The 13463-nt window shown below is 43.2% G+C and overlaps 2 protein-coding genes across 5 annotated transcripts in view; one reads left to right on the forward strand and one right to left on the reverse strand.

The window, feature by feature from the left end:
• MAP3K4 (mitogen-activated protein kinase kinase kinase 4) overlaps positions 1 to 3917 on the forward strand; it is a 68816-nt gene extending 64899 nt beyond the window's left edge. For all 4 annotated transcript variants that reach the window (XM_027880012.1, XM_027880015.1, XM_027880013.1 and 1 more), the window contains 4 exons: positions 1287 to 1409; positions 1934 to 2040; positions 2247 to 2426; positions 3372 to 3917. In XM_027880012.1, coding sequence (XP_027735813.1) covers positions 1287 to 1409; positions 1934 to 2040; positions 2247 to 2426; positions 3372 to 3392 — 431 coding nt within the window. In that variant the 3' untranslated portion in view covers positions 3393 to 3917. The remainder of the gene's footprint in view (positions 1 to 1286; positions 1410 to 1933; positions 2041 to 2246; positions 2427 to 3371) is intronic.
• A 2319-nt stretch (positions 3918 to 6236) lies between these two features.
• AGPAT4 (1-acylglycerol-3-phosphate O-acyltransferase 4) overlaps positions 6237 to 13463 on the reverse strand; it is a 72760-nt gene continuing 65533 nt past the window's right edge. The window contains exon 9 of the mRNA XM_027880021.1: positions 6237 to 7728. Coding sequence (XP_027735822.1) covers positions 7643 to 7728 — 86 coding nt within the window. The 3' untranslated portion in view covers positions 6237 to 7642. The remainder of the gene's footprint in view (positions 7729 to 13463) is intronic.

Below are 13463 nucleotides of genomic sequence, written 5' to 3' on the forward strand. Positions count from 1 at the left end.
TTTGGCCTGACATACACAGTGAACTCCTCCGTCTCTACCTGTTTTCTGTTGGCTGTCAACATGCATTTTGGTAGGATGTTGAATGAAAGAGAACCACAGGTTGTCAAAACCACTTGGCTTATTTTGCAGTGTTGTGTTGAGCAACTGACTTGCTGCCAACTGCAGATTCCCCTTGGAGACTTTTAACTATGCTAGAAATTTCATTCTAGGGTAAGCAGGAAGTGTAGCCAGCTATTTTAACATTAGTCCTCCTGCAAAAATTACTCAGGAAGTAGAGTGCAATAGTAGGTATTTGGTAGTGTATGTAATAAAATGCTCTAAGCTCCATTTTGCAAGTCAGCTGTGGCCCTATAATCATTAAGGTTGGAAAAGACCTTTAAGTAAGAGTCCAGCCTTTGACTGACCACTACCACACCGACTAGACCATGGCAGTAAGTCCACATTCAGTTTTACCTTGAACACCACCAGGGATGGCGGCTCCACCACCTCCTTGGGCAGCCTGACCATCCTTTCAGTGAAGAAATTCTTCCTGATGTCCAACTTAACCTCAAGCTATACCAGGGGAGGTTCATGTCCTCTCATTCTGTCACTAGTTGCCTGAGGGAGGAGACCGACCCCCACCTGGCTACAGCCTCCTTTCAGGAAGTTGTAGAAAGTGATGAGGTCTCCCCTGAGCCTCCTTTTCTCCAGGCTAAACAACCCCAGCTCCCTCAGCTGCTCCTTATAGGACTTGTGCTCTGGACTGCTCACCATCTCTGTTGCCATTCTCTGGAGTTGCTCCAGCACCTCAATGTCCTTCTTGAAGTGAGGGATCCAGAACTGGATACAATTTAGCCACACTAGGTGCTGAGTACAGAGGGACAATCTCTTCCCTGGTCCTGCTGGCCACACTATTTTTGATGACAAGTATGATAACCATCTGTCTTGACTCAGCAGGACTGAAAAGATGGCTGGTGGGGGGTTTAACACTCACAAGGGGGAGTGCTGGAATTCCTGGAGGAGTAATTTCTTTAAACAGGCTTGTATGGAAAGCTGTTGAATTTGCCTGTCGTACCGCTTTGTGTTTTGAACACTTGTTGTCCACTTCTAGTACACTTTGTGATAACACAAACCCACCAAAACATCTTTAATGCTATCATGTTCCACACACAGTCCACAGTGAAAGATCAAAGTGTGAATTCAGCTATCATCCACTGTGTAATTTCCAAGGATATATTGAGAAGCCCTCATTTCTCAATTCGGCTCTGGTTTAAACAAGTGTTATTGTGTTTCCTTGTGTTTCCTAGGAGCCAACATCTTTCTTACCTCATCTGGACTGATTAAACTAGGAGACTTTGGCTGCTCAGTGAAGCTGAAGAACAATACCCAGACAATGCCTGGAGAAGTGAACAGTACCTTGGGGACTGCAGGTAAGGAAGCTTGTGCTGTGCAGGTACTTGGCTATTTATATATGTCTATATCTGGGCTGGAGTGAAACCATGTGCTTCAAGGAGACTTGATGTTATTTTAGCTAGTTGTGCTTTATATCCAGAAGCCAAACAAACAGTGTTATCTGTCATCTTATCCACTCACTGAATTTATCTAGTAATCTAAAGATTCTGGAGCTTTTGTTTTTTGGGGTTGTATCTTTCTCTGCAGTCTTACTGAAACTGTACTTTCTGAAGAGCTGCTCAATCTGTTTTCAAAAAATGGCAATAACTGAAAGCAGGTAATGTAGCAGCATTTTCACTGTCACTTTTCAAACTGAAAGGCAGTTATGCTGCAAACATGTCAAAGAACAAGAAGCTAGCAAATGGCAAAACTTGGCAAGAAAAACTGAGTAGTAATTCATTACAGCTGTATTAAAAAGCATTTGGTTTACCCAGTTAGTCACATGATATATGCTGTTCCTTCCGCTGTATCAACTGATGGCATCATATATGTTGTTTCAAAGCGTACATGGCTCCAGAAGTGATTACCAGAGCTAAAGGAGAGGGACATGGACGTGCAGCAGACATCTGGAGCCTGGGCTGTGTTGTTATCGAGATGGTCACTGGCAAGGTAGGGATGTTTCATGTGCTGATAAAATGCAAACTGTTCTTAGCAGTTTCTTTGCAAATTCTGGTCCCACTCTCAGCAGTTTGTCATATGTAAGTCTGCAGGTACTGGGGCGGTTTTTTGTTTCCTGGAGTATGGAAGTACATGCTCTAGTGGATAGCAAGTTAATCACTAAAGCTTGCACTTAGCAATGCTGTTACCTGTTGCAGAGGCCTTGGCATGAATATGAGCACAACTTCCAGATCATGTATAAAGTGGGGATGGGTCATAAGCCTCCTATTCCTGACAAAGTGAGCCCAGAAGGGAAAGACTTCCTTTGCCACTGCCTGGAAAGTGACCCAAAGATGAGGTGGACGGCCAGCCAGCTCCTCGATCATCCTTTTGTCAAGGTTTGTCTGATGACTTTGGCTACAAAAACTGCAGATGGGAATGCGGAAGCAGCTTTCAGTCGGCTTCACTGTTTGCAGGGATGCCACAGGGCTTGGTATCACAGTGAGGGGCTGGTATCAAGGTGATGCTGTCCAGAAAACACGGTGTGGAAACTTTCCAGAAGCTAAAACATGTGATGTTTTTAGCGAAGATTTCACTATAGGACCTGGTGTTCACCATTCAATGAAGTTCCACAGCTGTTTTGATATGTATTATCTTTATGTTACAAAGATAAGTCAGGCTTCAACTCCATGGTAGCTCATTGGATCTGAAGGGCTCTCTGCTGAAAACTTTAGCAAGCACATATGTACAGGTTTCTAGAGATAAGGGCCTCCTCCATAAAAAGTGAAACCAGCACATGGTAGAGAACTCTACCATCGTTCTGTGTAAGAGTCTCCTTTGAAGAAGTTTCTATTTGAAGTTAAGTTCATATTGAAGGTTTATCATCTGGCAGTTAGTGTAACAGTCTGCAGTTCTTGAATGAACTATGGTGTGTCTTTCCTTAAGAACAGACAAATATTCACAGCTACAAATTGAGGTGTATTAGTAACTTCTTTGAAGAAGTACATACATTATTGAATTCTGTCTCATTTTCCAGCACAAAGGTGTTCAGTTTGGTGTTCTGGTTCAGTGTGTTTTGAGATCATCATGCCCATCAGTGCAACTGTAGCCAGATCCCCTCCATCACAGAGGCGAAACAGGGCTTTAGGCTCCTAAGGGTTACATGGTGACAGTGGGAATGGCAGTACACTTGCATATAAATACTTGCTATGCATTATCTGTGTAACAACGGAGAAGGAAGAAGCTTTGAAGATGTTTGAAGGTGCTAAAGAAATGGATCTGTTGTCATCTTCTTGCTGCAGTGGGGAGATGACTGAAGTAACTGCCTTTTGCTTCCTTCACAGGTTTGCACAGACGAAGAATGAAGTTACTCAATCTCTGGCCTTTTTTGTTCTGACAAGATTTTAATCACTACTGTATGTAATATTTACATAAAGACTGTGCTGAGAAACAGTGTAAAAGTTGAACTTAACGAAGACTGCACAAGTGACGGGCGTCACTTCCTCTGCTGCTCCTGTACATTTTACTTGGCACATGTTGCTCACATGTGACGGTGTCCCCAAGTTGGAAGAAGCTGCATGTTTCAGTGAAAGTGCCATTACTACTGTATATGGACCATACCTTTTTTGTTCTTTCTCCCGTTTCTCATTTGATTGAGAACTGTAATGTTAATATGTAGTATTTTTGAACTCTTTAGGTTCAGAAAAATGCTGTAGTGTTATCAGGCGTTATGGACCTTGTTTTTTTAATCTGTTTGAGTGCACTGACTGTGAACTTTTACTGGGTTTTTTGTTTATTTGTTTTTGGCAAGCTTCAGATTTGTTATGCACAAGGCTAATTAATGAAATTTTAAAGAAAAGTTTTTTCTCAATAAATGGTTTATTTTAGGAGATGTTGGTAAAGGGTTTTTCTTCGAAAAAGAGGGTTGTGTCACATTTTAAACTTTTTTGCAACACTTGTGTAAGACTGCTGAGCTAATCTAATTGGAATAAGCTGCTCTTATACTGCAATAGTCAATGTTTTGTCAGGTTTCAAGACATACAGGGCAAGATGCTTCTTACACAAGTGATAACAGATTTAAGGACCTTTTCCCCCTTTCATCTGCTTCTGAGGAAAGGTGGTGATGGGCAGTTCCTGACACTACTTACTATCTCAAGGATGACTTCCTTCTTGAATGTGTGCCATGTGAACAGGGAGTGCTCTGCGTGGCATTTCTGTGGTCTAGAGGAGAACTGTTTAAGATTATTTTTGTGTTCTGTTTGGCAAAACCAAGAACTCAGTTAGCTTTGTAAAACTGATTTCTGATCCTGGGCTTTGATTTCCCTGCCTCACCCCAGTTGTCATCAGTCTCAGATAAAGGCAAGGTTAGAAGTGGTGAGCAACTGGAAGAAACAGCCTGCAACACGTGATCTAGCTGATTGTTTGACTTGCTTATCACAAACAGGTAAGTTTTACTTGTAAAAGTACTTAGTGCAAGTTTGCATATTCCTGTTACAGCTTTAGACTTAAAATAACTTGCTTTTTAGTATTTGGTTTCATTCTAGTGTCTTGTCTCTTCTCCTAATTCACAAGTTCTTGCTTAGCCCCAGGTGTGGGGTGAGCTGTTGAGGATGTATCACAAAACCTGACATTTTTATCCAGAAAAGTATATGAGCCTTGCTGTGCATGTCACCTGTGCAGTGTATTTAGGCTCTCAAAAAATACAATGTTGAATTTAAACAAAGACTGCCCCTTCTTTTCAGCTCCTTATTTTCAGTTATGTGGTAGGAGGGGAATTACGTTGTCATCCTCAGCAAAGGACTATGAAAGTAGCCGAGGTAGAAGTGCCCCATGGCCTGTTGTGTGCTTCTCTTTGCAGTGTAACAAAAGTATGTGAGTGATCTGTGTCCTCACTTGCCTTGTTCCACATGCCTTTCTGCACAAACAGGAACTGTGGACAGCTTTTAGTAGTCAGGATAGGGGTGAAAAACACAAACACTTACTAGGTTGTTGTTGCCAAGCAAAAGAAAACTCATTCATTGCATATCGGCTTTTCATACTTTTATTTTTGTATAAACAAACATTAAGACTACTTTTGTTAAGGCAGTTGTAGAACATACAGTTGCTTGTGGGGATGAGGGGCAAACACTGCTTCCTAATGACCTCTGTCATTCTTTTAATACAGTGAACTGGAATAGGTTAACTTTGGCAAGTACCATTAAGCTTTCGCTGTTTGTCAGTGAGTGCTGGAAGGGCCCAGTGGTGCAGTTACTGTGTGCTGAGAGTTGTAGAAGTACTTAGGACTGTTCTAAGGGTTGGTCCTAGGGAAAGGGGTTTGAAATAATCTAAGTTCTCTTTCAGAAGTATTTACACGTTTGGTATTTTCCTCTGGGAGATGCAATTGGAGAGGAAAGGGCTGAGATTCTTAAGGAACATTAAATGTCTTCCCCACCACATGTTCAATCAGTAACCCTTTAAAAAAGGTGAAAGAGCTGGTCTCTGTCATTACATGAATATGTATTTGCTGCTCAGAACTACTCACCTACCACCCTGAGGAAGGCCCACTGTATCTGCCAAATAATATGCACAGTAAAATTCTCTCCCTTCCACCTATTTTCAAACTCTTGTGAACAGTATCTTCAGGTTTGGCTCACTAATGTGCCTCCTCATTACTACAAGATAGCTCCAGACTACAGCTTATGCTGTTTTTCACTGTTAAGATTGTTACAGCAAAGAGTGCAGGGCATGTCCTTTATTAAAAGAACAGCATTGTAAGCATGGCAGTAGTTTCTGCTCTTGGGCTCTTTTTCATGTCTTACAAAAACTACAGTAGAGCACAAGTTTGTGTTCATTGCAGCATACAGCCTATTCCAGAAAGCTTCAGAGCATAGGGAATGCATGTGTACAAAAGGTGTGTGAGGAAAAAAGCCCCAAAAACTAGTCCCATAACCTGTTCCTTCCTTAATGTTGTAAATTTTCCTGCCTCCTCTACCAGTAAATTTCACTTAACTGCCCCATGCTAGAAGCACTACTCCACCTGCTCTTTAGGTGCTGCGCAATAAAAAGGTGAGTTTCTCTATTATCTGATGTACTGAACAGCTCACACATGTTTCACAGAATGATTCATATTCTGTTGTATTAGCCCCTGTTTCTTCTGGCCTCAGTTTTATTATAGGAAAAGAAAAATGTTTTCATACCAGCTGGCAGAACTAAGACTGCTCACTTTTTTTACTAGAGACTATCCCTGTTTAGTTCTAGGCGCAGTGGAAATGGACTGTCTTTGAAAGTGCCAGTCATAATCTCCACTCCAAAGTATCAGGAGCTGTAGATTTTAAGACTGTGGCTTTTTTCCAATCATAATTGCTGGTATTTAGAAATCCCCTCTTTTCCTTGGGGGTTTTTGTGGGTTTTTTTTTCTTGTTTTCTGTGATTCTATTAAGTTCTTTTTAGTTATCTGCAGATTCTTAACTCTGGAAGTTTAAAAACAGGAGGCCTCTGCCCTGAAATCAGGATCAGGAAAGTCAGAGCAACGGTGTTTTCCTGAGGATTCTAGTTTTATTTAATTCAGAAGGGGGTCAAATCAAGTTCAGACAGATATAAAAAAAACCTGAATGATATTGCTGTCCTAGGTCTTTGTCCCAGTTCCCCTCTTCTCCCCAAAAGAAAAGATAATTTAACTATTACCACAGGCTGTTATGAGGCACCAAGTAAACTAATTTATCAGAAAAGACAGACACGCAGATTAATTAGGATCACTACAGTATGGGTGTGGGGCATACATTTTAATGCACACTTTGCATTATTTCACTACACCATGCCCAGTTATTTTCTTCCCACCACTGCTAGGAAGGCTTAGAATCTTAAGTAGTGTTTAAAGCCAAAAGAAATTTTATTATGTCAGTTTTTCCAAACCATAAATTGAATTTACTCTCAGAAGAATCACGGGTTTCAGCTATCCCTCAGATGTACGGCCTCAGGAAAGAGATGGCAGTGGCTACCTTAGCTCTGCTCAGGCCAGAAGGCCCAATTTTGCTCCAGGTTATGCTACTGAAGGCTCTGATGTCTGCATGTCCAGGGCCTGGCTGAAGTTTTAAAGGGCCCCATAGTCACGCTGTGGCGGTAAGTTCTAGATGTACAAAAACTCTACTGCAGTTCTACCAGTTCAGTAGAGCTGCTTCAGTCCAATACTGGTATATCCAAGCACAGCATCTTACTGTACTGTATTTAAACACTGACAGATTATGGTTGTTAAACTGTGTGATCTACACAACTATCAATTTTAATCATCTTGTAACAATCTCCTGACATTAAAGCCTGCACCTCTGGTTAGTTTCCAGTCTCTTCATATAAGCTCACTGGAATTTATATTTTTTTCTTCAAAACTTAAGACACTTCATAGGAAAACAAACCAATCACACAAATGCAAACCTGTTGCGGAGAGGATACGAAGGAGTGCATCTTTCAAGCGTGTCATCAGCCCAGACTCCCAGAGAAAAACAACAGGAGCACAAATTCGGATATGCATGGCAATTGCTCATCCTACCTCTCCTCTGATCTCACTTGAATATGCACTTAAGAGTTTTCAGCAGTTGCATTTGTTCCCTTTGGATTGAAGCAGTCTCTGAAGATGCTACTTTCATTTCTGCTTGTTTTCATTGTTGCCATAGGTGGAGCCCTTGTTAATTTCTGTAACCCCGATCATCCATCTGACACCAACAGAAGCTGCAAAATAAATACGGTTAAAAGCTGCATTGCAGGCAAGGACTGAAGATCTGCACAGATGAAAGAGACTAACAGTGTTCCCACACTGCCCGCACTCCCCAGGGTGACCATCGATGAGAGGTGCATTTGATGCTTCCACACCTCCACATCAAGGCATTTTCTGATGGCATTTTGGGAAGGAAGGTCGGACATGTCCTCTCCCACCAGCAGGGAAGAGGCTACAAGGAACCAACACGGCTGTGAGGCACAGGCATGATGTGCTCACCCCTGTGAAACCTGGACAAGGCCAGCTGTGTAATGGGGCTGCTGCTGTTTCCTGGCTTTTTGGAGTCGAGTGACAAACTGAACTTAATGCACATGTCAGCATGTGAGTTGTGGCAGGGGAAGGGAACTGTGCTGGCTTTCAACAGCCCCCATGTCTGGAAGAGCACAAGCGAGCATAAGGGCATTTCAGATATTGATAAAAAAATGTAAGTTGTAATGGACATGTCACAAGAGGCCAGGTTAAATTAAAAGACTTTATAGCTGATTTAGTGGTAATAATTCACCATATGCAAGGATTATTTTATTTATTTATTTGTAGCACCTAAAGTGACTAAGTTCAATGCAACTTAGCCTTAACTCCTTGCCTCACAGTTTTTGGTCAAGGGACTCAGCTGTCCAAAATCTGTTTTTCCCTACAGCTGCTGTACATACCCAGAACTTCCATGCTTCTTTCAGGCCTAAACCTACTTGGAAGTCACAAACACCTTTCCTCTGCTCAGAATGCTTTTTCAAAAAACAAACAAAAAAACCCAAAAAAACCCACCCCAAACCAAACAGAAACAAGAAAGCCACAAACCTGCCCTAAAGCCTCCATATCTCGCTTTGACTGATGGTGAAAACGCCCAGTACTGTGAGGTGCTCTAAATGACTCATCCCCATCAGTCCTTAGGTCTCTAAGATGACCCTGGACAAATTCTTACCAGTCAAGGGACTATGGTAAAGTCAGAGCCAGAGATCACTGAGAGAATCCCGGGGAGAGAATACCACTACCAGGCACCACTTGTGAACAACGGGGCTGATACAACACCCTGGGTCCTGGTGTTTGCTGCTCTTCAGCATTTGGATGGGAGAGGGCTGGCAGCCATTGCTGCCCTGTGCTTTACCAGCTGCAACTTGGCATTACAATATCAGCCCCAAAAACTTCACTAGAGACTCATGTTTTGTAGTATGACAGTAAATTGACAGTTTTTAGAGTGCAAGTGGTAACTATATACCAGAGCTGAGTCACACATGATGTGACACCACGATGGACGGACAGTGGGAAGCGGGTCTGTCCACAGGACTGCCCTCAGGTCTTTCGGATGCCAGGAAAGCAGGGCCCTCTCACAGGCAGAAAGCTATGCAGTGAACAACCCAGAAAGGGAGCTGGCTCCAAGGGAGTTCACTGTCACTCACACTCCACTGTCAATCTATGAATAGAAACACACACACAACTGAGACAAGCAAAGGGTTTCACTCTCACAAATAGACAAGACAAAAAGAAAACCATCTCTGACATTTTAACTGGCCACGAGCTGGGGAAGCGAAGAGAAAGATCCAACATGTAGCTTGCAGTCTGGGATCATAACATAATAGTAAGTATGAAATCATTAAGATTTTAACCACAAGGGACAGAAACAGCATCTGGAGATGGACAAAGAGCATAAATAACAACAGCTGTTACAGCAACCACACAGCACACTGAAGATTTCATCCAGTTCCAAGAATGCCACTGCCTGGACACAAAAAAATACCTAGTTCAGCAGTTTGGATGTCTTTTTTTTTTACCCCCTCCTTTGTCCCTGTTAGAAGCTGCCACCGCCTTCTGTCCTCATTTCACCCTGTAGCCCTCAGCACCCTGGGGAAGGTGGGCTGCAAGGAGAAGGGACTGCTCATGTTTGCCAAGCCTGTGGAAGCAAAGTGGGGGTAAGTGCTGGGGTGCCTCCTTGTTTTCTCTCTGCACTGCCTGCCTTCTTTCACAACTCTCCTAGGGCCTCAGTGCACACCCTAGTGATACCATCACATTTAAGGATTTATTCAGTTGTTCCAAATGCAACTATAGTAAGGGTAACTTTGGGTGTTCTACTTCAACAAAGAGGTAAAAGGGAGATCAAGCAGGAGTTGTGCCTAAATTATTTGCAGTGAGAGTTTAAGTCCACCCTGAGAAGAGCATGAGGGAAAGCAATCAGCTCAGGCATCTCTGCACTGCTCCACAGAAACTGGCAGATGGTTAACTGAGCTCCTGCCATCTTTCTGCACGCCATTACTCAGCATCCAAAAGATGCAGGAGGTTGATGAGGACCTGCTCTGCCTGCTGGAGCACTGGAAGCTGAGGGAGTGCTGAGCTACCACAAATCAACAGAGCCAATACTGTAATCTCTTTCTTGGAATATATTTTATCTTGTGCTCTCCTCACCTTCCATCCATCTCAGCCTCTGGACACCAAGAGCCTCATAGCCCGGGTCACATCATGCTCCAGCCCTCTGGTCCACACTCTGCACTTGGACACTGTCAAGTCCCCAAGGACTCACAGTTTGTACTGTACAGCGCACATACAACGGCTCCCACAGGATCCAAGCTGGCTCATAACTCCTTACACTCAAGTTCAGATGAAACACTTCTCTTGCCTATAACCGATCCGTAATTGCTGGCCCTTTGCTATCTGCCCAGATGCCACTGTGCTTTTAGCATTAAACATGTAACAGCTGCTTCTCCCTTTAAAAGCCCAGAAAAGCCCACTCATCTTCTCCCCTTTTAACTGCTGTCGACAGCTCTACAATAAATTACTTCTAAAGCACAAAGGGTGTCCTCCTCAAGTTACCAAAACATGAAAGGCAACCCCTACTGGATTCTTTGAAGCCAAATGAGACTGGGGAAGCAGGAGGAGGGGGAAAAAAAGAAGCTGCTGCCAAATACAAATGCTGACATTTGACAGACACGCTCACTGCTTTAACACCAAAATATCAGCACCAACTTTTAAACAGCAGTTGTGAGCTAAGTAAATCTCTTGCCATGTGTCCTGTGAAACTAAAGCTGGTTTTCAAAAGAGACTTTTGTCCCTCAAACTACTTGAGCATTTATCCTCTGGAGCAGGGACTGCCTTGGGTTGGTTCAGGTAGTATCACAGAGGGCTCCTGGTCCTAGACCAGTAGTTAGATATGAGGACAATGAGATGATTATTGGGAGTATAAATAGCCAAACTGGTGCACAGCAAAGCAAGAGGGGACAATAGCTTCAGTATAAAAAGGAGATGTCATTTATTTAGGCCTGAAAGAGTTTGAGATTAAGCAGCAGAGCTGTATATACAGTGGTTATTCATTCCTTGGATCTGAAAGAGTCTGAGGGATTGCAGTCCTTCCACTCCAATGGGAGTAGAGCATTTCTCTTAAGGCTTTTTCCCTCTGAACAGCCAGTTACTTACAAGCCAGTAAGTGTTTTACTGGAGGCCACAATAAGCTATCCAAAGGACAAATGACAATCTAGAAACAATGCAGAGGATATCAAGTAAAGCACCCCTTAGTAACTCTGCTCTTTCCTATCAAAACCTATGAAAAGGTTTATCTTGTGCTATCTGCACCTATATCAGGTACTGAAACTTGCCCTTAAAAACAGCAATCTGTGACAATGGGCTATTAGGGACTCCAGTAAGCTTCCCTGGAATATAAGGTGAGCTGTCAACTTGCCAAAGAAAAAGAATAAACACTATCTGTGCTGCTTCCATTACCAAATAGTGAGAACAGGTCTACAAGGAGCAATGTGAAAAGCCAGTTTTATCATCTGATAAATCCCTCTAATCTACAGAAAAACCTTCCTTTCACATTGTTAAGCCACCAGATCCTGATTACCATTCACACTGGCAAAGATGGTAAATACAGTCCTCCCTGCTTTGCTACGAACTGGATGTGCTGGGCAGACAAGTTCCAGATGGCACCAAGAGTCACAAGATCCAAAGGTATGTTTGTGTCCACATACCGCTGTCTCCCAGCCACTGCAGAAGTCACTTCTGAGCCCCTGAGTAAAGCTGGAGACAAAGTGCTAAATAAAATACGGGTTGCTCCTCTGTCAGAAGATGGCTGCATCACACCCAGAACATTCATGACAGAGGCACCCCTTAGGATATAAAACACAGTTTGGGGACAATGGCCTTGCTACAGAAACTCAGCTACTGGTTACTAAAGTCAGTGTGACAGCTTGGGCTGAAGTTTTTTTCTGCTTCCACAGAAAGAGACCAACAATTCCCAACTAGCAATAACATTGGTTTTAAAGAGACACAGTAAAATGGAAGGACTACAACATACTAAGATAACTGTTGCTCTTATGGCACGTAATGACACATCCACTTTCAAGCGACCAGGATGAACCAGATCTGCTTTTTGTTTGGTTTGACTAACAGCTGAGCTTCCTTCCACTCCCACGGATTCTCCTCCCTCTGCAGCTTCACAGCGGTTGCTATCTGCTAGTAAGTGTCATCATCCTTCTCATTTCCTGCTCATCAGCAAAAAGTGCCTGTCTGAGTTCAATCAAGCAAGAGCCTCTACTCTGGGCAGTGCGTCTTTCACTGCACCACAGATCCCAGCCAATTACAGGCACTTTGGGTTTGATCACACCATGATCAGGGTGAGAACAGAGCTGTTGCTAAGCACAGCAGTCCTTCAAAGGCAGCAGAGGAGTGCAATGTGCCCCATTCCACAGATGTGGCAGATGGGTATGGGGCAGCAATGCACATCGTGCACTCTGAACGTGTTCTTCAGCTGTGCTTTTGCAGCCTGGGAGCTCAGTATGTTCATCCTGGCAGCAGACTGCTGCTGGAGTCCTATGTTAGCTCCAATGTTAAAGATAACCTGAGAATAAGTCCTTTGGATTATCACTGAATTCAAGAGAGGACTCACAGCAGCCTGCTTATTAACCTTTCCCTGTGGCTCGAAGCAGAAGAAAGCTAGACCAGGAGTAAAACAGCAAGAAAAGGGAGGAGAAAAGAAGGAACAAAAGGGCATTCTTGCTGTCCACTCTTAGTAGCATCATAGCTTTTTTCCTCTGCAGGTTCTTTCTCTCCCTTTCTGATAGAGAAAAGACATGATCTAGGTCACTAATGGCAAGGTATTGGACTTAGGGTGGAGGGTTCAGGGGTGTGGTGTCACTTAATTAAATTAATAAGGGTTGAATCCAAAACCATCACAGATGCCACAATGTCAAGCACTAAAGCATCCAGCCCTGAGGTTAAACTCCAGAGGTTAAACTTCAGAAAGGCTGAATTACGGAACAAGGATTCCCGTGAAGAGCACACGAGGCATAAAGCACTTTGGGATGGCACCCAACCACCCACCTTGCTGAGTGGAAAAACTGAATTAATAGGAAAATGCTGAAGAAAAGATGACAAATTAAAAAAAATCTGGAATGGCTATGCTTCAGTGCACCATTAAGCCACTGTTCCACAGTCCAGTACCAAACAGACTATGCCAGCATTTCTTCAAAGGCAGAACAAATGCCCTCCTGAGTTCTATTGCCAGGGACGAAGCAGCATTTGCAATGGTGTCACACCTCATCAACCCACTGTTGAATATCCATTTCAAACAAGAGCACAGGGGAGGCTGATCAGCCTTTCTCTGCAACTGATGGGGATTTGAACCTGACACCTCCCATTCCTGAGAGCACACTCCAACCACGGTTCTCACTCTACACTCCCATCCTATTCACCACTCAGAGAAAGGGAG

This window comes from Empidonax traillii, unplaced genomic scaffold, assembly GCF_003031625.1.
Source record: "Empidonax traillii isolate 1590-97213 ecotype Southwest subspecies unplaced genomic scaffold, ASM303162v1 scaffold63:size2014119, whole genome shotgun sequence".
NCBI lineage: Eukaryota > Metazoa > Chordata > Aves > Passeriformes > Tyrannidae > Empidonax > Empidonax traillii.